General features: G+C 41.7%; 1 protein-coding gene across 1 annotated transcript in view; it reads right to left on the bottom strand.

Moving 5' to 3' along the window:
- Nucleotides 1-26466, bottom strand: part of Abcc9 (ATP binding cassette subfamily C member 9) — a 134349-nt gene that overhangs the window by 51781 nt on the left and 56102 nt on the right. Inside the window, exons 18-25 of the mRNA XM_045139497.1 lie at nucleotides 24391-24463; nucleotides 21786-21891; nucleotides 14070-14108; nucleotides 12127-12228; nucleotides 9649-9733; nucleotides 7613-7693; nucleotides 2716-2853; nucleotides 2458-2583 (exon numbers count right to left, since the gene is read on the bottom strand). Of these exons, the coding sequence (XP_044995432.1) occupies nucleotides 2458-2583; nucleotides 2716-2853; nucleotides 7613-7693; nucleotides 9649-9733; nucleotides 12127-12228; nucleotides 14070-14108; nucleotides 21786-21891; nucleotides 24391-24463 (750 nt within the window). The remainder of the gene's footprint in view (nucleotides 1-2457; nucleotides 2584-2715; nucleotides 2854-7612; nucleotides 7694-9648; nucleotides 9734-12126; nucleotides 12229-14069; nucleotides 14109-21785; nucleotides 21892-24390; nucleotides 24464-26466) is intronic.

Raw genomic sequence — 26466 nt, 5'->3', positions numbered from 1 at the left:
TCCAGAATGTTGAAATATTTTTAAAAGGCATGAAAATAAGATGGAGATTAATGGGGAAGAAGAAGTATGTTAGAAGGGGAAGGAAGTAAGAGAGGGTAATTGGAGAAATAAGATCGAAATGCATTATGTATATAAGTATGAAAGTATCAAACTGGAATTAAATAATTTTAAAAAAATGGGGGCTGGAGAGATGGCTTAGTAGTTAAGGCGCTTGCCTGCAAAGCCAAAGGACCTCGGTTCGATTCCCCAGAACCCACATAAGCCAGATGCACAAGGTGGCACATGCATCTGGAGTTCAACTGCGGTGGCTGGAGGCCCTGGTGTGCCCATTCTTTCTCTCTCTCTTGCTCTCAAATAAATAAATAAATAAATAAATAAATAAATAAATAAATAATAAAATTGACACTGATGGCTTGTGCCTATAATCCTGGAGGCTGAGGCAGGAGATTGCCTGATCTATACGGTGAGTTCTAGGCCAGCCTGGGCTCCATGGTGAGGCACTGCATGCAGGTCTGGGTTAGCTACCTGTCAGACAGCCTCCACTATTGCTATGAAAAGTTAAATCAGAATGAACTTCTTTAAAATCTCATTCAGTAGCTATACAGGTGACAAAGATCGCAATGGGTTCTGAAGGAAATAGGTAGTTTTTTGTTTTTTTTAAAAAAATTATTTATTTGAGAGTGACAGACACAGAGAGAAAGACAGATAGAGGGAGAGAGAGAGAATGGGCGTGCCAGGGCTTCCAACCTCTGCAAACGAACTCCAGACGCGTGCACCCCCTTGTGCATCTGGCTAACGTGGGACCTGGGGAACCGAGCCTCGAACCGGGGTCCTTAGGCTTCACAGGCAAGCGCTTAACCGCTAAGCCATCTCTCCAGCCCTGTTTTCCCCTTTTGTACAGTTACCTCAAGGATTCTGTAATCTGTCCTATCCTACTTCTATATAGACTTCTGCATCAATTTTTGCTCTTCCTCGTGTGTTTTGTATTTAAGATCTTCAGAAAGTGTATAGAAGATAAGGAAATGTTGGGTACATTTGATTTTTAAATCATCCTCTCTCTATGGAAACATAGGATTCTTTCCCCCCTTTCTAATGTCACACTGCTCAATCTTCTAATATCTTTTGAAACTCTTTCTGTTTATAATAGTTAGTTATGATAAGCAGGTAAAATTCAGGACACATCCCAGTTCAAAGTAAAACATTTCAAAGTTTTTCATATTTAATTTAAAATTTCTTCTCTTGATCACAGTTGACATGATTTCTAATTCTGCTATCATTGTTACAATGTCATAAGATCACATTGAATGGACGTGAGTTTTAACCCTCTTGGTACCACTGGACAATTTCAGGCAAGTTATTTGGCTTTCCCCAGCCTGTGTTCTTATCTGTGCAAGTGAGAAAATATTCTCTGTACATATTTCTCAGGACTTTTGTGAAAACTAAATTAGACTGCATAAGAAAGGATTTGTAAAATCTAAAAATCTCAATTTCATTTATATTTTTAAACTTTTTGCATGTTATTTATTTATCTGAGAGAGAAATACAGATAGAGAAAGAGTGAGAGAGAATGGGCACGCCAGGGTCTCTAGCCTCTTAAACTCCAGACACATGCACCACTTGTGCATCTGGCTTATGTCAGTACTGGAGAATCGAACCTGGGTCCTTAGCCTTTGCAAGCAACAACTTAACCACTGAGCTATCCCTCCAGCCCATTCTTTACAATTTTTATTTCTTTCTGATAGTCTTATTCACCCTGTTCCAGGCCTGCCTTGCCACCTCAACCATAGCTCATAGCATTTCCTTCTCAAAACCATCCTGGCTTGTGTCTCTTCCATGACCTACTGACTGTAGATAGAGACTAAAAGAATCTTCATATTGCAGATGAGGAAGAGTGAGACTTAAGTCAAGAAACATAGTACAAAATAAGGAAATCCCAAGCTTCAGTTGGCAGTTCGTTCAAGATGTCACCGCACATAAAACAGCAAATGACTCAAGTTCAAGTGAAAAATCCTCCAAGACCCCCAAAGCACTGCACTCAGAATAGAATGAGGTCTTAAATGAGGCTGTTCACTGATGACTTAAGAAGACTCGGCTTGGGCTGGAGAGATGGCTTAGCGGTTAAGCGCTTGCCTGTGAAACCTAAGGACCCCGGTTCGAGGCTCGATTCCCCAGGTCCCACGTTAGCCAGATGCACAAGGGGGTGTACGCGTCTGGAGTTCGTTTGCAGTGGCTGGAGGCCCTGGCGCGCCCATTCTCTCTCTATCTCTACCTCTTTCTCTGTCTGTCGCTATCAAATAAATACATAAAAATACACAAAAAATTAAAAAAAAAAAGAAGACTCAGCTAGCGCTGATTTTAGAAGACGATCCTATGATACATCACTCGGTGGAATACCTCCCCAAAAGCGCCCCCAGCCCTTACCTAGCATGTGTATGACTCTCCTGAACCCGGGGTTACCTTTTCCAGTTCTTGGTCTTGCCGATTCATGAGCGTCTTCCAGTGCTCATAAAGCTCAACGTCTTTGGTCTGAATGTCTTTCAAGGTTCCTTCTCTTAACACGCTTCCATCTTTCATGGCTATGATCTAAGGGAAGCACATATTAGCAGAAACGTGAAAAATAAACCCATAAGTGGCTAAATGATGTCACTGCATCTCAGAAGTTGCTTATTAAAACGGCCATGATATGCTGTACCATGAATGCAATTGAACGCTCACCCAGTCAGCGTGCGTCAGATACTGCAATTTGTGAGTCACAAGAACCAGGGTCCTTTTATCATCCTGCAGAAATTTCAGGATCCCTTCCTGCATTAAATGATCACTCAAGTGGATGTCCAGGGCAGAAAATGGGTCATCCTGCAAATAGGTAAAGTACCGGGGCTAAATGAACATGACCCATGCCCAATTCCTCTATAGAGGTACATAAAACCATTCCATATGCAAACGTAATATGACAATAGAGGAGGACAGTAGTGGGAGAAATGGTACAAAAAGGGGGGAGGGGAAAGAGAATGAATATGATGAAAGAACATGATAAACTTAGAAGGAATTACTCATATGAAATACAAAACTATATACAATAACTGTCTGCCAATAAAAAGTATTTTAAAAAAACTGGGCTGGAGAGATGGCTTAGCGGTTAAGCGCTTGCCTGTGAAGCCTAAGGACCCCAGTTCGAGGCTCAGTTCCCCAGGTCCCACGTAAGCCAGATGCACATGGTGGCGCATGCGTCTGGAGTTCATTTGCAGTGGATAGAGGCCCTGGCACGCCCATTCTCACTGTCTGTCTCTTTCTCTCTGTCTCTAATAGATGAATAAAAATAACTCTAAGAGCCGGGCGTGGTGGCGCACGCCTTTAATCCCAGCACTCGGGAGGCAGAGGTAGAAGGATCGCCGTGAGTTCGAGGCCACCCTGAGACTACATAGTGGATTCCAGGTCAGCCTGAGCCAGATTGAGACCCTACCTCAAAAAAAAAAAAAAAAAAAAAGGAAAAAAAAATAACTCTATGGAAAAAACTCTAAGGAAAAAAGAAGAAAATCATAAATAATAAATAAAAAGAAATAATAAAAATAATTAACAAATAATCTCCCAAGTTCAATTGAAAAAAAAATCAGGTTCTACACTTTAATAGATCACAAGAGTAACTTAAAAATGAAGCTTTGAAACTGAATGTGGCGGCACATGCCTTTAATCCCGGCATTTGGGAAGCAGAGGTAGGTGTATGGCTGAGTTCAAGGCTACCCTAAGACTACATGGTGAATTTCAGGTCAGTCTGGGCTAGAGAATGAGACCCTACCTGGAAAAAACAAAACAAAACAAAACAAACAAACAAACAAACAAAAAACCACAACAATGGAGCTTTCATCTTCTCTTTCACCTTGGAAAACACTTTAAAAGTAAGTAACAATATTCCAAGTGGCTTGAATTCTTCTAGAATCCCAATGTTCAGAAACTGACATTACTTAGCAACTTAGAATAACAGACCAAAACAAAGAATGAAAAGATAGAGTCCCTGAGTTGTAAATAAGAAAAAAATATGTGCATAAAAATGTTAATTATACCACAGCTGGACTTCCTTATACTAACTGGAGATGTTTTCATGATTAAATGAAGTGCTTGAACTAATGAATTTACTAACTGCTTTGAATAATACCAGGTACATAGTGGACAGTAGATAAATGTTAGCTCTTCTTACATTGCAGACATTTGATAAACGTTAGGTCTTCTTAGCATTTGGTATAAAAATAACATGTCTAACACTGAGCCCTTGCCAATTGCCTTGGTAAGAAGGTTTTCATACATCAAGTGGTTAATATATCTAGGAATGACTATGGAAATTATCTTGATTTTTAGTGATATTACTTCTTGGTTGTTTTAAAAAATATTTATTTGTTTGAGAGAAAGGCAGAGAAAGAGAGAGAATGGGAACACCAGAGCCTTCAGCTGCTGCAAATGAACTCCAGACACATGCGCCACCTTGTGCATCTGGCTTACATGGGTGCTGGGGAATCGAACCGTGGTACTTTGGCTTTGCAGACAAGTGTCTTAACCTCTAAGCTATCTCTCCAGCCCATCTTAGTTCTCTTTTGATGGTCTTGTAATGGTTATACAGAGTATCAAGTGATATGACCGCCTATTTGTGCAATGTAAAAAGAAGGTAACTAGAAACTGCTTAAGAGAACTAGAATATTTCATCGCAGAGGATTCTGGGAAAGCAGAGACATGAAACACCTGTAATGCCTGAAAATTCAGGGAAGGAGGGACTTGAAAAGGACAGCGTGGAAAAAGTGGACACAGGATTCAGAGGAGGAACTGGAAATGACGGCAACTGTGTCCTCTTCTTTGCACTTATGTAAGTAACTGTTGTTCCCAAGTCTTTTTTTTTTTTTTTATTTCCTTGATTTCTCTTTATTTATTTTAGAGAGGGAGTTGTACCGAGAGAGAAAATGGGTGTGCTAGGGCCTCCAGACACTGCAAACCCATTCCAGATGCATGTGCTACCTAGTGCATCTAGCTTACTTGGGTACTGCAGAATCAAACCTGGGTCCTTGGGCTTCACAGGGAAGTGCCTTAAATAGTAAGCCATCTCTCCAGCCCCTCAAGTCTTTTTTAAAAATTTTAATTATTTTGTTTATTTTTATGTATTTATTTGAGAGTGACAGATGCAGAGAGAAAAAGGGAGGGAGGGAGAGAGAGAGAGAGAGAGAATGGGCACGCCAGGGCTTCCAGCCACTGCAAACAAACTCCAGATGCATGCACCACCTTGTGCATCTGGCTTAGGTGGTCCTGGGGAATTGAGCCTCAAACTGAGGTCCTTAGGCTTCACAAGCAAATATTTAACCACTAAACCATCTCTTCAGCCCCCCCCCCGAAGTATTTTTAATATGCAAATAAATCTTTACTGTGCCTTATGGGACCAAGATAGAAGTAGCTGGATTCTTATTGTATTACACAAAATCTATACGCTCAGATATTTAAAAATTATAATTGAATCAATTTAGCACAATCCAACCGTCTATAAGACAAATTAGATTGATTAAGTAGACAATGGGAAAAAAGTCTAATTAGAGGAAAATATGTTTAAAAATCAGAGAAAATTAATGTGCATGGCCATTACAGACAGTGATTATAATTAGTCTTCTAATTCCTCCTCAATTTCTGTCTATGTAGAAAGAAACAAGCAACCTGACTGTATTAAAACATTCAGGAGTTATCTTATGAAAACAAATATAAGTATGTAGACAGCTAAAATGTGACTAAGATTTCAGTGGCTTCTAAAACTGTTTCCTAGTGATAATAGTGACAAATAGGTGATCTGATTAAGGTACTCCAGGAGCTTTTATGTAAACACATCAAACAACAGAGAGAAGGCTCTGCCATTAGATATCACATTTATTTGAACCACCTAAAAACTGGGAGGTGCCGGACAGTATAATAGTTAGCACAATTGTTATACACATGTACCGACAACCAAACATGCTCATGCCAGGCAAGCGTTCTAGCTCTGAGTTATACCCTATCTCCTAGAGTTTTTTTTTTTTTTAATTTTTGTTTGTCTATTTATTTGTTTAACTTAAAAAATTATTTATTGTCAAAGAGAGAAAGAGAGAGAGAGAGTGAGGGAGAGAGTGGGTACACTTTGTGCATCTGACTTAAGTGGGTACTGGGAAATCGAACATGTTAAAGCAGATTAAACTCGGAGCCATCGCTGCGGCCCTTGTTTTACTTTTTATTTGATGCAGAATCCTGCTCAGTCATCTAAGGCTGGCCTTGAGTTCACTGCATAGCCCTGACAGGACTTGAATTGTCAATCCTCCTGCCTCAGCCTTCTGAGTAGCTGGGATTACAAAACTGAACCACCAGTGGCTCAGGGTGATTCTCTCAATGATCACACTCCGTGTCTAGCACAGGGCCAAGATTCCAGTCATTTTAGGAGCCATTCAAGACAAATCTTCTTCACAGCCTGAACCGTGCCCTGTCAGAATGGAATGTGTGTTTATCTACCCTTATGTCCACCAGGAATCTATTTTCTGGCCCTTCCACAATGCTGACCAATTGATCCAACATCACCTACACCTCTCATTAGAGATCAGCCTGGTCAAAAGACTCAGAAAAACTACTGCATATCTTGGTGCTTTTTAACTGTAGTTTGCTGGACACTGACCTGAATCCACCAGGCTCAATCTGTTGGGATCTGGCTGAATTGTACTCTGAGCATTTCTACGTAGTCTGTGATTCTACACATTGAGCCATCTTTTTGTGCGTCTTTTTGTACGTGTTGAGGGGGTATGTAGATGAAATTGTGTGTGTGCATGGGTGCACGGGTATGTTTGGAAGCCGGAGGACAACTTGAGCCTCATGGGTCTGAAGCTCGCCAATTAGGCTAGACTGGCAGGCAGGTCCCAGCAAGCCCTAAGCTGCCTCCTTATAGCACCACACCCACTTAAAAAAAAATATTTACAAGGAGCAAGTGAGAGTGAGAGCAAGTGTGTGTGGGGGGGAGAGGGATGGGCACACCTGGGCTTTTGTCACTGTAAGCAGATTCCAGACGCATGTACCTCTTTGTACATCTGGCTTTGCATGGCTACTGGGGAATCACACCTGGACCATCAGACTTTGCAAGCAAGTGCATTCAACCACTTAGCCATCTCCCAACCCCTCACTTAAAAAAAAAAAAAAAAAACCAAAACAACAAAATAGGGGTTCTGCTCTTCTGGCTTCAACTTAAGAACTCAGGTTCTCATGTGTCCAAGATGAATACTTTACTGAGTTAGCTGTCTCCCCCACCCTGGACTTACCTTTCCAAAGATCTGCTTGGGGCTGGAGAGATGGCTTAGCAGTCAAGGTGCTTGCCTATGAATCCTAAGGACCCATGTTCGACTCTCCCAATCCCACGGAAGCCAGACACACAAAGGTGAGGCAAGCATAAGGTTGCACATGCCCACAAGGTGGTGCAAGCATCTGGAGTTCAATTTCAGGGGCTGAGGTCCCAGCACACCAATTCCCTCTCCCTCCCTCTCTCTTTCTCTCTGAAATAAAAATTTTAAAAGAAAGACCCATTTGTCCAGAATAAAAACAACGAAAAGAATAAAAGAAAAGAAGTCCATGTTTTTACCAAGAAGACAATGTTGGTATTTTGATAGAGAGCTCGTGCTACACAGATCCTTTGTCTCTGTCCTCCACTCAGGTTGATGCCCTGGAAAAGAAACACCCAGAAACACATTTTACTTCCCCTGAATCTACTGGTAAAAATTACCTTTAAAATAAAAAACAAAATCCTCAAATATTTTTTTGCATTGCTAGTAATGTATTATTTGAGTAGTGGAAATATTGGTAGTAAAAGTTGAAACCTAGTATTAAGACTGAAGTCTACCGAAATAGTTTTTCACTATTGACACCAATTTTCCTTCCACGATGTCAGCAGCCCAAACTCTTGCTGACTGCCCAGACTGCCAGTGATCTAAACATTTTTCTTTCCTGAATTATGTCTCTAGTTGACTTAGTACATGTCTCTTAAATTTGGTATTTCAAGTTGTGTTAAACAGGACTCCATCACAATACTCTTTCACAATGAAATAGGAAAAAAAATATATATATGTACACATATATAAAATTAAACTCATATTAACTTAGCATCTAGTATGTGCCAAGCTTGTCTCAGTGGCTTTCCATTTCTTATTTCTTTTATTCCTCACAGCAAGTCCCAATATGTAGGTCTTGTTCTCATTTCCTACATGTGGAAACTGAGGCTCAGAGAAGCTAAAGTCACTCCTTACACACTACACAAAGCTGCAATAAAGGCTAGTCACGCCGGGCGTGGTGGTGCACGCGCCTTTAATCCCAGCACTCAGAGGCAGAGGTCCCCGTGAGTTCAAGGCCACCCTGAGACTACATAGTGAATTCCAGGTCAGCCTGGACCAGAGTGAGACCCTCCCTCAAAAAACAACACACACACACACACACACACACACACACACACACACACAAAAGGACAGTCTCTAAGAAGAAAGGTGGCAGATTCAGAGTAACCTACTAATTGCCTCTGGGTCTCTCTGTGATGCAGAGGGCAGTACATAACAGCTTTGCCGTCACAGGAGATAAAGCAGATGAACCTTTTGCCCAGAACAAATTTTTTTTTTTTTTGTGGTCTGTGTGTTGTGTGAGTGCATGTGCACACGCGTGATGTATGCACGGTACGTACACACGTGCGTGTATGTGTGCATGTCCTGTGCACACGTGTGCAGAGGCCAGAAGAGGACATTGGGTGTCGTTCTCTGTCGATCTTCTGCCTTACTTCTTTGAGACAGGGTCTACTGCTGAACCCCGGGCTCCTGCTGTTTTTCAGCTAGCCCTGTCATCCTCCTGTCTCCACCCACCTCAGTGCTGGGGTTGCAAGCAGGCATACCACAGTTGGCTCTTCACATAGGTGAGACGGCTAACCCTCTGAGCCCTCTCCTAAACCGCCTAGAATGATTTTTTTAACCTATGAGGTGCTTTTATACAAATATTATTCATGTTACAAGATTTCAGGTTGAAACATTTTTCCACTGGTCAGAATAACATGATCTCAGGATACGACATGTTTATGTAAAGAAAGAAACAATATTTTAACAAGACGACAGATGTTGACAAGACTGGAAGAGATGGTAGGAAATAATACTAGTTTCCAAAGTAATTCAGAACAGCTCCAAGTGAGCAGAAATACAGTCAAAGCCAGGGACAACATTTTCCTGTCCCTTAGTAATTCTGCATGGCCAGCACAATGTTAAGAAAGTAAGTCACACCATGATTTCTTCTTCTTTTTTTTTTTTTTTTTTTTTTGGTTTTTCAAGGTAGGGTCTCACTGTGGTCCAGGCTGACCTGGAATTCACTATGTAGTCTCAGGGTGGCCTTGAACTCATGGTTATCCTCCTACCTCTGCCTCCCGAGTGCTGAGATTAAAGGCGTGCGCCACCATGCCCGGCTACACCATGATTTCTTAAGGGACAGTGGCAGCAAAGGACTTCTGTCCTCGTATTTGGAAATTTCTCAAGGGGATGGCATTGAACTCCTAAACTCTTGGACTCCCTTGTGCTTCACTACAGACTCCGGGCATCCTGAAGCCTTCTTTAGAGTTTTGTCCACGGCGGCACAGAGCCCTATGGAGCTTACCCTTTCTCCAATTTCTGTTTGGTCTCCGAAGGGTAACAAGTCAATATCTGGCTGCAGGGAGCAGGCATCGGTGACAGCTTTGTACCTTTGGGGAAAATGGTGTCAAAGGTGGTTTTAATGTAGTTCTTTCGTCAAATATATCATATTTTTGGCCACATTCATTTCCATCAGTCTTGTCACACCACGTCTCTCCTCCCCTTTTCCAGTCCCCCTTTCTACTTTCATGCCATATATATGTATATATTTGGATGAATTTGTGTATCTATTTTTTTAAATTTTTATTTATTTATTTGAGAGCGACAGACACAGAGAGAAAGACAGATAGAGGGAGAGAGAGAGAATGGGCGCGCCAGGGCTTCCAGCCTCTGCAAACGAACTCCAGACGCGTGCGCCCCCTTGTGCATCTGGCTAACGTGGGACCTGGGGAAACCGAGCCTCGAACCGGGGTCCTTAGGCTTCACAGGCAAGCGCTTAACCGCTACACCATCTCTCCAGCCCCTGTGTATCTATTTTTAAAAAGGCAACTAGGATCCACAAATGAGAGGAAAATGCAATATTTCTTTTGCTCAGTTTGGCTTATTCCACTTAGTAGGATGACCTCCAATCGGACCTATTTTCCAGCAAACAACGTAATTTCATTCTTCCTTGTGGCTGGATAGGGCCCCACTGTGCACATACATCACGTTCTCTGTCTTCTCAGCTGATTTCCAATTTTTCGATCACTATGCACACACTGCCCAAACCGAGTCTGCAGCTCAATATCTTAAACTGGAATAAAACCTTTACTGATCCTCTTGGATCACAAACCTCTATACTAGAGAAGAGGTATGGGTTCCCTCTCTCACCACCATAAAAAAAAAAAATGACATCAATGTGAGGTAAAGTGTATACGGAATAGCAAAATGCCGTCACTTCACAATGCATGTGGATTTCGAAACATTTCGTGTATGAAAGGTCCATAGGGTTTTATCTGTCTATGAAAAACATTGAAAGCTAGAACGCAGAACAGAACGGTGGGCTTCGTTCTATGCTGTTCTGGAAGTGATCCTACGCATGGCTAGAACACGAGGTGGAAGGACTGGCCACTCTGGGATACGACAGAGGAGGCAGTGCTTAAATGCTACCTCGAAAGCTGTGTCGTGATCTGACAGGGAGAGAATGAAGAGAAAGAAGCTTCAGGAATATGCAAAGGTGAAAAGGTTTGCGGTGTACATCAGGAAGGCCCTCAGGGCCAAGTGCGGGCTTGGGGGGGGGGGGACGTCCTCGCATGTTGCTGTTTGCTGAAGGTACTCAGGGTGGACAGCGCTCACGGGCTTTGAGGTGGGGCTGGAGAAGAGGTGGACCTAAGGTTTAGAGAAGGACAGGGAGTGGGGATGCTAGGGAACGCGCTGGCCACGTATGGAGTCTTAATATTTCCAGGTCCTTCCGGACTCGTCCCTCTTCTGCCCCCCCAGGGTTTGCCCATTCTTGTTATGGAATTTTTTTCCCTCTCACTCATCCATTGTTTTGCATTTCAGGACAGTTGTCACCTCCCAAGGAAAAGTGATGCACTGCTGGGCACGATGATGTCTTCCAACAATCTCTTATGGGTTGCCTTGCTCTCAATTCAGACTATATCTGGATATGATTTGTGCTGAATTTGTCAGGCTTTTCCTTTGGATTGAACATCATATCTGCCCTGTTCCCCTTTTTATTTTACTGGTATGCCTTATGTGCTATCCATTGTTATTGACAGGGTCTCATGTGGTGAAAGCTGAGCTCAAACTCATTATGTAGCTAAGGATGGCCTTGAACTCCTGGTTCTCCTGGTGCCACCTCCCAAGTGCTGGAGTTCCAGGCGTGAGCTGCCATGCCTGGCTATAGCCTCTTTCTAAAGCTTTAATTCTTCCCCATGAGACAATGATTATGTCCGATCAGCTTTCTTCTTCTTCTTTTTTCTTTTTTTGCCCTCCACGACTTGATTTCAGCCTCCTGAATCCCTCCCTGAAGTTTTGTTTCCAGGCCCCAGCTGATTTCTCTTCTTCCTCCCAGGCTGTCTACTCCAACCTTCCTTCCTCTCTGGCATTCCTCTCCTCCTTCTCACCTAACTCTCCTTGGCTTTCAAGACTCCAGTTCGGGGTCTTAAAGTCCACCCTCGTGAGGCTGGATCAAGGCAAGGGTCACCCTTTTGGGTGTTCCGCAAGATCGTTGAGAAATAGCTGACTTCAGTCACCAGACGTCCCCGTGAATGTTAACTCTCCGACCACGGTTCTGGTGGCTTGTTCTCATCTGCTCACGGGCAGCCTGGCAGCCTAAGCAGCTCCCCTTCCATCCACAGACCCACAAGTCGCCCCCTATTTACCCTCACTGTTGTAATTCTTCTTGGCAGGTTGTACCTGGACGGGCTGAAATTCCCAATGAGTCTTTTCTAGAAATCACAGAGAAAACTCATGTTGCAGAACTGGTTGTCCCAGTTCCAAATGCCTCAGACAGAATTACCTCTGTCTGTTGAAAGGACTTCCGAAAGTAATGTTCTCCTCCACCGTAGCATTTAGCAGCCAAGGCTTCTGAGCCGCGTAAGCCACAGAATACCTGCTCCTGCTGGAAAAGAAAAGTCCCGTGTGCGCACTTGAGCGTTACTAAGGGAAACACAAATTGGTAAATTATCTCAGACACAGAAGTAGAAAACTGAAAGAAAAAAAAAAGTAAGAAATTACTATTAAGAAATGGTTAAAGTTCCTAAAAAGAAATGATTAAAATTATGAAATGGTTATTGAGAGGTTATTAACAAATGATTTATTAAGAAATAATAAATCATTATGAAGACATGATTAAATGAAGAGGTAGAATTTAGTCAAGATGTCATATAATATACAATTTAATTTCACTGGGCTAATGACGTATTTAAATCTACAATTGGCTGATGGAAATTTTCTTTTTGAAAATGATTTTAAAAGATGTGAACAATTCACCTTCTCTAGTAGCCACAAGGATTTTATTTTATATTAAAAGTACCTTATGGGCTGGAGAAATGTCTCAGTGGTTAAGGTGCTTGCTTGCAAAGCCCAAAGGCTTGGGTTTGATTTCCCAGTACCCATGAAAAGCCAGATGCACAGGATGGTGCATGCATCTGGAGGTCATTTGCAGTGGTAGGAGGCTCTGGTGCACCCATTCTTTCTCCCTCTCTCTCTCTCTCTCTTTCCCTTTCCCTCTCTCCTTGCAAATAAAAATGTTTTAAAAAGCACATGATGCAACTGTGAATTTTTTATATAGGTCTTTATGAAAATTTAAAGTAGGATTATAGTGCATGGCTGTGGCTTAATTACAATGTATGTAAATATTTGAAACAAAGAATACTATCTCAAGGATCCCACATGAATATTGACATTATAATCTAAAGCACATATTTCTGAATGTATTGTAATACATTTTTAACATTTGTTTTTAACAAATGATAACGTCTTCCTTTAATTTTTTTTTTTTTTGGCTTACAAATTGTACCAGATGTCTGTACATCAAACTTCAATTTACAGCCATTAGGAAAATATGTGGAAGTTAAAGAGAAGATGATGGGACCGAGCCGGAGGGGGGAGAAGGTGAACTCAAAAGCAAGACTTCCACAGTTAGTTCATGATCTATCAGCACTGATAAGGGAATTGTGGTTAAGGGAGAACCAGGTTAAGAAAAAGAGGCCCAACGACCACGTGGAAACAGTGGGTCTTAGGAGCTGAGAAGACATAATAGTGGCTAGTATGCTGGTTGTCATTTAGGTAGAAACAGCCAAAGTAAAACAGTGGTTCCCAAACTTTGACACGTCTGCCCCTTCACCTAAGCCGAGGGGTTGTTTGTTTGATGTTGGGGATTGAACCCAGGGCTTCAAGTCTGCTAAGCACGTTCTTTATTGAGCTATGTCCCCAGCTCCCAATGGGGTTTTCCTTGTTTTTGCTTTCTGACTAGCTATGGCGCCGGGCTCTGTACAGAGCTACCATGTGGTTCACAGCCAGTATATGCATTCAATCTTCTCTTTTCACTTTGTGAACTCTCAAACCTTTTTATTAAGGACAGTCTGAGTTTCAGCCAAAGGTTAAAAGACACATGACCCATTGAGACAAAAATGAGCCATTTTGTTCAGTGAATGAATTTTTTTTTTTTTAATATCGTTTTGAGACAGAAGCTCATATGATAGCCAGTGTTGGCCTTGGACTTGAGCCAGTCCTCCTGCCTCAGCCTCCCAAGTGCTGGGATTATAAGTGTGTGCCACCGTGCTTGGTACTTCTTTCAGCAGCCTGCAAAGGTTGTGAGCCACTGTCACGGGAAGTGTGCGAACATCGTAACCAATAGCGTAACACCATCAGAATGAGCAGAGTGACTAGGGACAAGAGATTCAAGACGAAGAAAGGGGCTTATTCTGTTAAACTCGGGTTAAAATAGAAAAAAAATACCTTCTGGTTGCTTCAAAAGAAGGCTCAGATTCATTTACACTGCAAGTATGGCAAAGAATGTTCATTAATGAGGAAGAATGTTTGCACATATCAGGCAAGAGATAAAGTAAACACTGGCAATATTATTAAATGGCTACATTTCTGAAATGGATTTTCAAATTAAGATCAAATACAAACCAGAGAGACAATTTTCTTCTATGTCTTCATGAACCAGGAAATAATTATTTAGTGAAAACCAGAAGATAGAAAGCACTGTTATCTTTCACACGAACTTTTGGCTTCCACAGTGGCCTATGCTCTGTTGGCAATGCTGCTCTAATTAGCTGGGAAAACTTGGGTGATCCCTTTAAAATAGTTTCCCAGTTTCATAAAGATTCTGTGCTTCCAACTTCCTCCTAGCTTCAAAACTTAAATTTAATCCATTTAGATTAATAATGAACTGTCCTAAGATATGGCCATGAAATTATTTTTAGGCTCTAAATGTGGAAGGTATCATGCAACACAGACAGACATAGTAAGTCAAACTGATACATCTGAGAATGACTATTTATATGATTGTTATAAAAAGCCAAATTTTACTCATTATATTTAGTTATACCTGTGTTACAAGGAAAGATACATGAAGACAAGCCTAATGTGTTCTATTCAGATCTGAATCATTTAGGATTGTCTGCATAGCATCCTTTTGAAAGACCTAAATTCAACAACCATGAACAATTGATTTAAGCCTACAGGAACTCCAAAAATAGATTTGCCTTTGACTTTAGACAGTGTCATGCTTTTTTTGTGTGTGGGGGAAATTTACCTAACTACATTACCCAGTAATATTTTAGGCTAGAAATCATGAAAATTATTATTTTTACTATTATACACTGGTAAATTCAGGTGGTTAATGGAGGAAGAAATAATCTCACAGTAAAATATTTGTTCTCAGTAATGATTACTGCCTAATTTAAGTAATTCACAAAGATAAATTCATAGAATGCTATTATTTCCCAAGAAGCATTCTCAGATGTCCTTAATAATTTTAGCACATCTGAGGAAGAAAGAGAGGAAGAAGAGCAGGTATATCTGAAGTTAATGGGCTCATGTGCAGGCTGGACAACTGAATATGCCACTCCAGACTGAAGAGGTGGGTTCGGAAACTATCAACTTATTAAAACAATGGATTAAATTCCAACTCTATTCAATATCAATTAAAATAAATATTGGTAGAAGTTCCATTTTTTCCTCTCATGCTGTTCCACTTTTTTCAGAGCCTGACAAGGGAGTCAGCATCAAGTTAGCAAGGAAGGGCTGGAGAAATGGCTTAGTGGTTAACACGCTTGCCTACAAAGACTAAGGACCCAGGTTCGATTCCCCAGTACCTACATGAAGCCAGATGCTCAAGGTGGTGCGTGTGTCTGGAGTTTGTTTGCAGTGGGTAGAGGCACTTGTGTGCCCATTCTGTATATATCTGCTTCTCTTTCTCACAAATTTGAAGAAAAACATATTTTTTTTTTTTTTAAAAAAGATAGCAAGGAAAAGCTGCCACAGGAGTATAGATCAAGAGCACTCAGGCCACTTTCGGCATAGCAGGGCTTGGTGGTTTATCTTTGTTAACATGACTAGATTGGGAATCCCCACAAAATACCCTTCCAGGTGTGTCTGGGAGGGTCTTTGTAGACATGCTTAACTGAGGGAGGAAGACCCACCCTGAACATGGGTAGCCCCATTCCTTTGCCCAGAGTCCCAGACTGAACACAATGAGGAGAGTGATCTGAGCGTCAGCATCCACGTCTTTCCCCTTGAGAGCTGAGGGTGCCATCTGACCAGCTGCCACCATGGACTGTGTTCTCAAACTGTAGGCCAAGAGATACCCTTCCTTCCTTAAGTTACCTTGGTCAGGTGTTTTTCTCACAGTAGTGAGAAAAGTCACTAACCCACGGGGTAAATGATGGGAGTTGATACTAGAGGGATAATGAAGAGTAGGTTAAGAAGATGCCAAGAGACAGGACTGAGGAATTGGCTCAGCTGGTAAGGTACTTGCCACAAAACCACGGGGCCTGAGTTCAGATCCAAGCAGCCACAAGAAAGCCAGGTGTGGCAGCATTCACCTGCAATCCCAGCATGAGGGAGACCAAGAGAAGCAAATCCCTAGGGCTTACTGGCTAGCTAGTCTAGCTGAATGGGTGAGCTCTAGGTCCACTGTGAGACTCGGAAAGTACAAGGTGGAGAGTTACAGAGGAGACCATCCGACACCCACTGGCCTCACACACATGCACCCTTAGGGGCTCCCACATGCACCCAACCTCACAAATACACATGCACGCGTACCAAGAGAACTTTACACTGGACACAGCATATCTCAGATGGCCATGAGCTGTGCTATTCAGACAAGGAACAGATGGAAACTGCACTCCAAGGGCCTAATGTAGACGTGAACTACAAGGAAAAGGGCTGGAGGTGACTAGAGATCTCTGGAGATAAGAAAGCTGTGGCTCTAATTTTAGGGCAATGGTAAGTGACTGAAGAGATATTGACACTTGCAGATCCCAAGCTTTGTGGGAGCGACTTGAGGAAAGAGATGGAGGGGCTGGGGACAGCATGCACAGGCGAGGAAAGAGGTGTGCAAGGAGTTTAGCCTCGGTCACATCGGGCTTGAAGGGCCTGAGGAATGTCAAGCGGATCGTGGCCAGGAGGCAGAAGGTAACACTCAAGGGAGATCTCAGAAACAAATGAAGACTGTGGAGTGATTTTTCTCCCATGACACAAACTTTAAGGACCAAAACTTCAGTTCTCATTATTTTTAGTAAAAAAAAAAAAAAGCCAATAAATGATTTCAACATTTGCAGAACCAGAGAGTAGAAGGTAAAGTCTTGGGAATGTGTGTGGTTCCCTGGAGATGATGAACAGAAACAGAGAGGGAGAGGATTTTGGGCAGAATCCTGAAAAGCATCACTATTTCACAACATGACTCAGGAATAGAAATCTACGGAAGGAGGAAAGAAGAGAATGTAACACGTGTTCCTTTGGTTTGGTTTGATTTTGGTTGCTTAAAAAAAAATAACAAAACAAAACAATGAAGCCGGGTGTGGCGGCGCACACCTTTAATCCCAGCATTCAGGAGGCAGAGGTAGGAGGATCGCCATGAGTTTGCGGCCACCCTGAGACTACATAGTGAATTCCAGGTCAGCCTGGGCTAGAGTGAGACCCTACCTCAAAAACAAAAACAAGGGCTGGAGAGATGGCTTAGTGGTTAAGCGCTTGCCTGTGAAGCCTAAGGACCCCGGTTTGAGGCTCGGTTCCCCAGGTCCCACGTTAGCCAGATGCACAAGGGGGCGCACGCGTCTGGAGTTCGTTTGCAGAGGCTGGAAGCCCTGGCGCACCCATTCTCTCTCTCTCCCTCTATCTGTCTTTTTCTCTGTGTCTGTCGCTCTCAAATAAATAAAAAATTTAAAAAAAAAAACCCAAAGAAACAAAAACAAAACAAAACAAAACCCCACAAGGTCTCATTATATAATCCAGGTTGGCTGGCCTCAAAGTCATGATCCTCCTGCCTCAGTATCCTGATTTTGCTGGGATTATAAGCAGCATGCCACCATGCTTTGTGTAAGCACCGTTTTAAGAGGAGATACTTTGAGTGAGGAAGGAGTTGGTAACAATGTCAAGTGGCCAAGAGGCCAAGTAAGGTCAAGTGTCCCATGCACTTAGCAAGTGTGCCACTGACAGCCTTGCTAAGGAGCGTGTCACTGGAGGGTGAGTGGTAGAACCCAGACCGCACAGGACGGAGGCAAGAAGGGAACGTGAGGAATTGCAGATGAGGAGCGAAGCCACTATTTTCTTTCTCTATAAAGGAAAGGTGTGTGTGTGTGGGGGGGGGTATGTGAAATGCTGAGAAGACAACTCAGTTGTTAAAGCACTTGCCATGCACACATGGAGACCTGAGTTCTATACCCAGGACCCACAGAAGAAAAGCCAGGCATGATGGCACGCACTTGTAATTCCAGTCTGAGGAGACAGACGCAGGAGAATCCCTGGATCTCGCCGACCAGCCAGTCTATCCCTATTTGTTAAGCTCCAAACCAAATGAGAGACCCTCTCTCAAAAAAAGGTCAATGGGGGCTGGAGAGATGGCTTAGCGGTTAAGGTTCTTGCCTGCAAAGCCAAAGGACCTTGGTTCAATACCCCAGGACCCACATAAGCCAGATGCACAAGGTGGTGCATGTGTCTGGAGTTTGTTTGCAGTGGCTGGAGGCCCTGGCACGCCATTCTCTCTCTCAAATAAATAAATAAAATAAAATAAAATAAAAAGAAAGGATGAATGGTGTCTGAGAAAAGATACTAGACGTTGTCCTCTGGCCGCTACATGCCTGAACATACACATGCCTAGACGCAGAAAGGAAAGGGGTGGAGAGCAGCTGCAGACAGCTGTGGGTACGAGAAAGGAAAGGGGGTCAGTGAGGGAGAACGAGGGAAGAGGATATTGATCAAATAGAAATAGGGGAGGAGGTCCAGGGGCAGGACTATGAAGCCAATACATGAAAGTATGGGGCGGGAGAGATGGCTTATCGGTTGAGTGCTTGCCTGTGAAGCCTAAGGACCCCGGTTCGAGGCTCGGTTCCCCAGGTCCCACGTTAGCCAGATGCACAAGGGGGCGCACGCGTCTGGAGTTCGTTTGCAGAGGCTGGAAGCCCTGGCGCGCCCATTCTCTCTCCCTCCCTCTATCTGTCTTTCTCTCTGTGTCTGTCGCTCTCAAATAAATAAATAAATAAATAAATTAAAAAAAAAAGTATGGGGCTGGAGAGATGGCTTAGTGGTTGAGTGCTTGCCTGTGAAGCATAAGGACCCCGGTTTAAGGCTCGATTCTCCAGGACCCACGTTAGCCAGATGCACAAGGGGGGGGGGAAATATGCGTCTGGAATTCGTTTGCAGTGGCTAGAGGCCCTGACACACCCATTCTCTCTCTCTGCCTCTTTCTCTCTCTCTCTCTGCTGCTTTCAAATAAAAATAAACAAAAAAATATTTTTAAAGTATGCTTTCGGGCTAGGGAGATGCTGTCAGTAAAGAGTTTATCCAAGCATGAGTACCAGATTTGGATTCCCATGTAAAAGCCAGGCACAGACATGTGTGCCCGTCATTCCCGCACTCGGAGGGGCAGAGATAGGAGAATCCCTGTGGCTTGCTAGCTTGCTCATGTAGCAATAGGGTTCAAGGCAAGATCCTGCCTCAAAAAATAAGGTGGAAGATAACTATTGAGAAAGATACCTGATGTCACTCTCTGGCCTTTCATATGTACCCCCACACACATGCGCACCCACATGCACAGGCACATGTGATTTTATGGTCTCCCAGACCTTAAAGGAGATCAATCAATGCTAGTGATCTTAATCATGTGTGGAAAGGTCAGAAGAAGAGGAATATCGGGGCTGGAGAGATGGCCTAGAGGTAACTAATCATGAAAATCATCTATTATTTGTTCTGATAGGAATCTTGTCCTTTCCTGTTTTTATTTACTTAAAAAAATTAATCAAGGGGCTGGAGAGACAGCTTAGTGGGTAAGGCACTTGCCTGCGAAGGCTAAGGTCCCATGTTCAACTCTCCAGGTCCCATGTCAGGCAGACGCCCAAAGGTGAGAAAAGTGAGCAGTGCACCCCCATGCCCGGCTTGGAGTCCTCTTTTAAAAACAGAAAGGTCCCCATTGTTTGAGAGGCTATAGGACTATAAATATAACTTTTAAAAAATATTTTTAAATTAAATTAAATTTATTTATTTATTTGAGAGAGAAAGAAAAAAATGGATATGCCAGGGCCTCTCGCCACTGTAAAAGAACTCCAAACATATGTGCTTCCTTGAGCATCTGGATTTAGGTGGGTCCTGGGAAATCGAACCTGTGTCCTTTGGCTTTGCAGGCAAGTGCGTTAACCACTAAGCCATCTCTCCATCCTAGCACTGTGATTTTTAATGGAGAGCAATGGCATGTGCAGAAGTTGTAAATAAAGACCACTGTGACAGAGGACAGGGCGTGAATCAGCTATGTTTTGAAAATGCAAGGCAGCCTATGAGGGTCTTCATCCGAGACCCTCTCATTAGAAGGGCCATGTGTGCTTCCTGCCAAAGAAGAAATTAAGGTGCTGTCAATGGAATCGTTTTAGAGAAAGACAGAAAAGGTAGGTACAGAGAAATATGTAGATCTTCATCCTCCATTCGTTCTCTCACTAACATTTTCTGTGAAAAATGTTACGATCTTTAATTCGCGAAGACCACCAATCTCACACATAGCAATATGTTTAACCAAATAGCAATGTGGGCGGTTATTTACTTTCCTCTCCCGAAATGAAGAAATTTTGTTAGCCCTGGTCTTTGACTGCATGAATTCAGTTGGTCCATGTCTAGACTCCACCTGCACCTTCAGTAGAACGTTAGTCAGACGAAACTCTCTCCAAGAGAAGCCAATGTGCATGGCAGCGGACCCATCCGCTCATGACTACTGCTACAAAACTAGGAACCTTACAGCAAGGTTTTCCAACATGTCACGAGTACTATTTTGGACAACTAATTCTTTGCTGTGGGGGCTTTCGCACTCATTTAAGTTGCTTGCCGTCTACCTGCTAGATGACAGTAGCCTAATTCATGGGTACCTCTCCCGACAATTACCAGCTCTTCAGGGACAGAAACACACCTGAGTAAGAACCACCAGACAACAGTCTAATATGTTTAGAAAATCTACAGGTACATTCTTCATAAAGTACTTATGAGGAGTCTACTGTGTAGGCCAAACTAAGGATTTGCTCTTTTTTTCTTTTCTTTCTTTTTTTTTTTTTACTAAATTTCACATTATTATTGTTCTAAATCACTTTTAGTACAGCAATGTACTTTGGAGAGTCCCTCCAAGCATTCTACTATGTAGAATAAGCACTGGATTGGACAGCTTTTCCATATTTTTCAGAGTTGTTTCACATGCTATTCTGGCTTGCCTATCACTGACTAGATTCCAAGATGTAATTATGTATGACATAATACTAATTTTCAACCTAATATGAAGACACTGAAAAAGATTATTGAATATTTGCTCTCTAGACATCAAACCCTTAAAGGTCCGTCAAATCCTTAAAGGTCCATTTGCAGTGAAGCATTACAAAGAATGCATACTTTCCATAACTTCTTTGTAATGCAATGAATTTTTTAAAAACATTTTTGTGCATTTTTATTTATATATTTGAGAGTGACAGAGACAGAAAGAGGCAGAGAGAGAGAGATTGAGAGAGAGAGAGAGGGAGAGAATGGGCACACCAGGGCCTCCAGCCACTGCAAACGAACTCTAGATGCCTGCACCCCCTTGTGCATCTGGCTAATGTGGGTCCTGGAGAATCAAGCCTTGAACCAGGGTCCTTAGGCTTCACAAGCAAGCGCTTAATGGCTAAGCCATCTCTCCAGCCCATCATGCAATGAATTTTAAGTTGCCTCTTTGAGGATGACTCGTTTACATTTGAAAATCTGTCTTTACCATCCCAACCTAACATTTACCTCAACAACATACTAATTTGTCCTGTTATAAACCTCAATGATGGATTGTTTTATTCTCTTTATTCATGACATTTGCAGTTTACGGCAATTTTTATAAAAATCTATGATGATTTCCAAAGACATTGAGAACTATAGCTCTAACTAAGGCTTCCCCTGGAAGCTTGTCAGATATGCGCCAAAACAACAGAAATCAATGAAAACCACACATACTTGCTCCAGTGAACTTTTCCTTCCAAGGTCTGCATCTCACCAAGGATGGCAAGGAGAAGAGAAGATTTCCCACATCCCACTTGGCCCACAATCATGGTTAACTGCCCTAGAGAAACAAAACAAAGGATAGCAACAAGATGAGAAGGAATTCTCCAAAAAGCCAAACATGGTGGCGTGATTCTAACTCCAGGAAAGCAGAGGCAGGAGGGAGATGCAAGCTTAAGGCCAGCTTGGCCTATGTAGTGAGCTCCAGGCGAAGCAGAACCATACAGGGAGATGCATTCTTATAAAAATAAAACAAGATGGACGCCTTTAGTCGCAGCACTCGGGAGGCAGAGCTAGGAGGATCGCCATGAGTTCAAGGCCACCCTAAGACTACAGAGTGAATTCCAGGTCAGCCTGGACTAGAGTGAAATCCTACCTTGAAAAGCCAAATAAATAATAAATAAAACAACATTACTAAAATAAGTTCAAAAAACAAAAGAAGGAAATGAAAACATATTTACACAGGGTTAATGTTTCAGTCAACAGCACAGCTTGATTTCAAGCAATAATAATCTAAGCTACTCTTTTCCTCTGTCCTTTTTGTAAAAGGAAAGCTAAAAATACACAGGTTTTGATTGGCTATTTAAAAAAACTTAAAGTCGCTATCTTTACTCAAGAGGGCAATGATAGAATTCCTTAAATAATCTAGATGGGTTTTAGATTTGTTACTCAATTCACTTAGAAGTAAAAGGCAGTTTTGATAAAATTTATGATTGTAATCAAAATGTTTTACAATTTATTTAAGAGAGGAAAAGAGATAGAGAAAATGAACATGGGTACACCACGGCAAACAAACTTCAAGTGCATGCATTCCCTTGTGCACCTGGCTTTACATGGGAACTGGGCCATTAGGCTTTGCAAACAAGTGCCTTTAATCACTAAGCCATCTCCCTAACCCCAAAGTGATTTTGACTAAGTTACCAATATTCTGATTTATCACCTTGACTTGCGTGCATGACAAGTCCTAAGCCACTGACCACAAATTAGTCTATGCTGACCATATATTTCTATTCAATTATTCAAGCATTTTAAAGAACATCATTACTCATAAATATTATGTTATTGTTTTTTTGTTGTTGTTGTTGTTTATTTGGTCTCACTCTAGCCTAGGCTGACCTGGAATTCACTATTTAGTTTCAGGGTGGCCTGGAACTCATGGTGATCCTCCTACCTCTGTGCTGGGATTAAAGGTGTGCACCACCACGCCTGGATTTTATGTTACTTTTCTAATGGTACTACACATAGTGTTATTTTCTCCATTTTCTTTTTTGGAAGTATGTTATTAGCATATAAATATCAAGAAGAAGAAAGAACTGTGCAGTAAAAATCTAGAAAAGAGAGATGAAATAAATGGAAGAAAACAAAATAGAAATATACCCCATGTTCATGTATTTGACAAACTAACAGTGATAAAATGCCTATATTTCCCAAAGCAACCTATGGATTTGTGTAACTGCCATCAAAAGTAGAAGGAAAGAATGAATACCAGGGGTAGAAAAGTTAAAAATTGAGTCAAGATAGGAGATTGGATTTGGGGAAGGAGGAATTAACCAAAACTTAAGATCCTATGAAAAAGCCAAAGAGAAACTACTGGATAAAAAATCATTAAGACAAAAGAAGGCATTGGGAGGAGGTTATGATCAAATTACATTACTTTCATTATAAAAATTATCAATTAAAAAAATAACAACATAAAGGAGACTTGCTGCGCTGGTTATATATTTAGCCCCTTGATAGTGATGGTTTTATCATAGGCATACATCCAAACTCTCTAATGTATAAACACTAAAGAGATGAGAGTTTTGTACATCAGCTATATCTCAATAAAACTTGAAAGTAAGGGCTGGAGAGATGGCTTAGCGGTTAAGCGCTTGCCTGTGAAGCCTAAGGACCCCGGTTTGAGGCTCAGTTCCCCAGGACCCATGTTAGCCAGATGCACAAGGGGGTGCATGCATCTGGAGTTCATTTGCAGTGGCTGGAGGCCCTGGTGTGCCCATTCTCTCCCTCTCTCTCTCTCTCTCTCTCTCTCTCTATCTGCCTCTTTCTTTCTGTCTGTCGCTCTCAAATAAATAAACAAAAAAAGAGAAGAAAATAAGAGGGTTGTGGAGATAATAAAATAGCTGCCGTGCAATCATGTGAGGAACTAAATTTGAACTCTAGAGCCCACATAAAATTGCCAGGCATGGTGGCCAGTGCTAGAAACCCCAGCATCAGGGAAACGAAGATAGGAGGATGTCAGACTTGCTGGCCAGCCAGTGTAGGCTTCCTGATGAGCTCCGGCCAAATGCACAAAAATGCACAAATAAGCAAATTAATAGAAAAACAAAATGACTGGATAGCTGAGACTTTTGTACTTGAAAATGTTATCATCATTCTGTTTTTTTTTTTTTAATGCCGTCTTTCTTTAAAACTTGTTTTTTCAAACCAGAGATAAATCAAGAATTTCATTACTTTCGTGGTAGAAATCATCAAGTGAACAGTTAATTAGGCTCAGTTATCCTGGAAAACGATTGTATCTATAATTAAAGAGTTATAAAAGTCCATAAAAAATGAGTCTTACCTGTTGGAATTCGAATGTCTATATTGGATAATGTAGCCAAACCACTGCCCCATGAAAAATATCCATTTGTCACCTAGAAAAAAAAATAATATAGAAGTTAAGTCATATATACAGTACTAGAGAACAGCTAAAATTAATTTATATAATATATAATTTATATTTATATAATTATATAAAATATAAGTTCTGAAGAGTTGAAACTTTAAACATAAACTAAGTACGCTGGTAAATATGTGTGTGTGTGTGTGTGTGTGTGTGTGTGTGTGTGTGTGTGTGTGGCTGGAGAGATGGCTTAGCAATTAAGGCACTTGCCTACAAAGCCAAAGGACCCAGGCTCGATTCCCCAGAACCCATGTAAGCCAGATGCACAAAGGGGTGCACACATCTGGAGTTACTTTGCAGCAGCTGGAGGCCCTGGCATGCCCATTCTCTCTCTGTCTTTCTCTACCCACCTATTCTCTTTCTCAAATAAATAAATAAAAACAAAAATAAATCTAGTTGAAAATTATAACTATTTACTGATATGAATGAATAACCAAGGAAGAATGGAGGAGATAGGATGTTTTTCAAATTAGTAATATTATGAAGAGTGCTAAAAATAATAGCACTTTTTGAAAATCTGAGTTTATTGATCATTCACACATGTGTGTTCTTCAAAAGATATCATGCAGGTGGGCATGGTGGTGCACGTCTTTAATCCTAGCATCTGGGAGGCTGAGGTAGGAGGATCACCAGGAGTTTGAGGCCACCCTGAGACTACATAGTGAACTCCAGGTCAGCCTGAGCTAAAGTGAGACACTACCTTGAACAACCAAAACAAAACAACAACAAAAAAAGATGTCATCTAAATTATTTTCCAAAAAATAAATACATTGATTATGTTGTCACTAGTAGATAATCCCTCAAATGCCAGAGATTAGTCCAACAAAATTACCATTAGCTGAAGAAGGTTATGTGACAAGTGAGGTTTCTGAACAGTATAGGTTTATTACTCACGGACTAAAAAGAGCAGGAAATTAACGGAAATGAAGCAACAGAAATTCGAATCGTCAGCAAAGATACGCTGACCTCACCAGTTTATTTTAACAGGCTGAAAGTGACTTGATGTGCACATATTTACAAAATGGTCACAAAAATGGAAAAAGAAAGGAAACATAACAAAACCCAATAATTAAGAGGATGAACTAGAAAAGAGGAGGGAAATTACTTGAAAAGTCAGGGGAAACTGAACCAAAGAAATCTCTCATTCTTTGTGATGGTTGGAACACACACGTATCCTGAGGTATTTTTGATTGAGATTGAGCTTGCAATTTGAGTGTCCAGTGCGCAGAACCCTGCTTGGAAAGAGGTGTGTTGCTGAGGGCAGCTATTGAATTCTCGCCCCCCTGGGTGTGTAGAGTCATTTTGAGCTCTGGCTATTTGTGCTTGCTAGCTACTGGTTTTTTTTTTTTTTTTTTTTTTTTTTTCTCTCTCTCTCTTTCTGTTGTGGATCTACAGAAGTGAGCTGGCTTCCTTCTCCCTGATGGAACTTCCCCTGGAGTCTGTATGGCTGAAACGGACCCTTTCTTCCCACATGCAGCTTCTGCTCAGATGTTTGTCCCAGTAATGTAAAGCGGCTGCAGTACTGCTCAGTAAGTACAGCATTCCAAGGCCAGAAAGGATGAAGGTTTTAAGCAGCTTATTATTTAGAAAATTTTACAAATCAATAGCCTTTCAAATTATAAAACAGTATGCAAGGAAAGCATCTGCTTGAAAAGACTTGATGGGGTTTTTCCCTAGGTCGACATGTAAGGTTTGCATGTCTTAGGATAACTTGTTATTAATAACTTCTACACAGGTGCATAATGTACGTTATTAATCCCCTTCCTTCACTCTCTCCTATCCCCTCTTCCTTGTACTCCTTCCATTGAATCCCTTTATCCCTCTACTATTTTGACATCATTTTCAAAATATTTTATTTATTTATTTACTTGAGAAAGATAGAGACAAAGAAAGAGACAGATAAAGAGAAATTGGGCATGCCAGGGCCTCTAGCCTTTGCAAATGAACTCCAGGCACATGTGCCACCTTGTGCAT

Source organism: Jaculus jaculus, chromosome 22 (assembly GCF_020740685.1).
Source record: "Jaculus jaculus isolate mJacJac1 chromosome 22, mJacJac1.mat.Y.cur, whole genome shotgun sequence".
NCBI classification, from domain to species: Eukaryota; Metazoa; Chordata; class Mammalia; order Rodentia; family Dipodidae; genus Jaculus; species Jaculus jaculus.
Note: the sequence above shows the minus strand (reverse complement) of the source record. Positions and strands in the feature narration are given on the sequence as shown.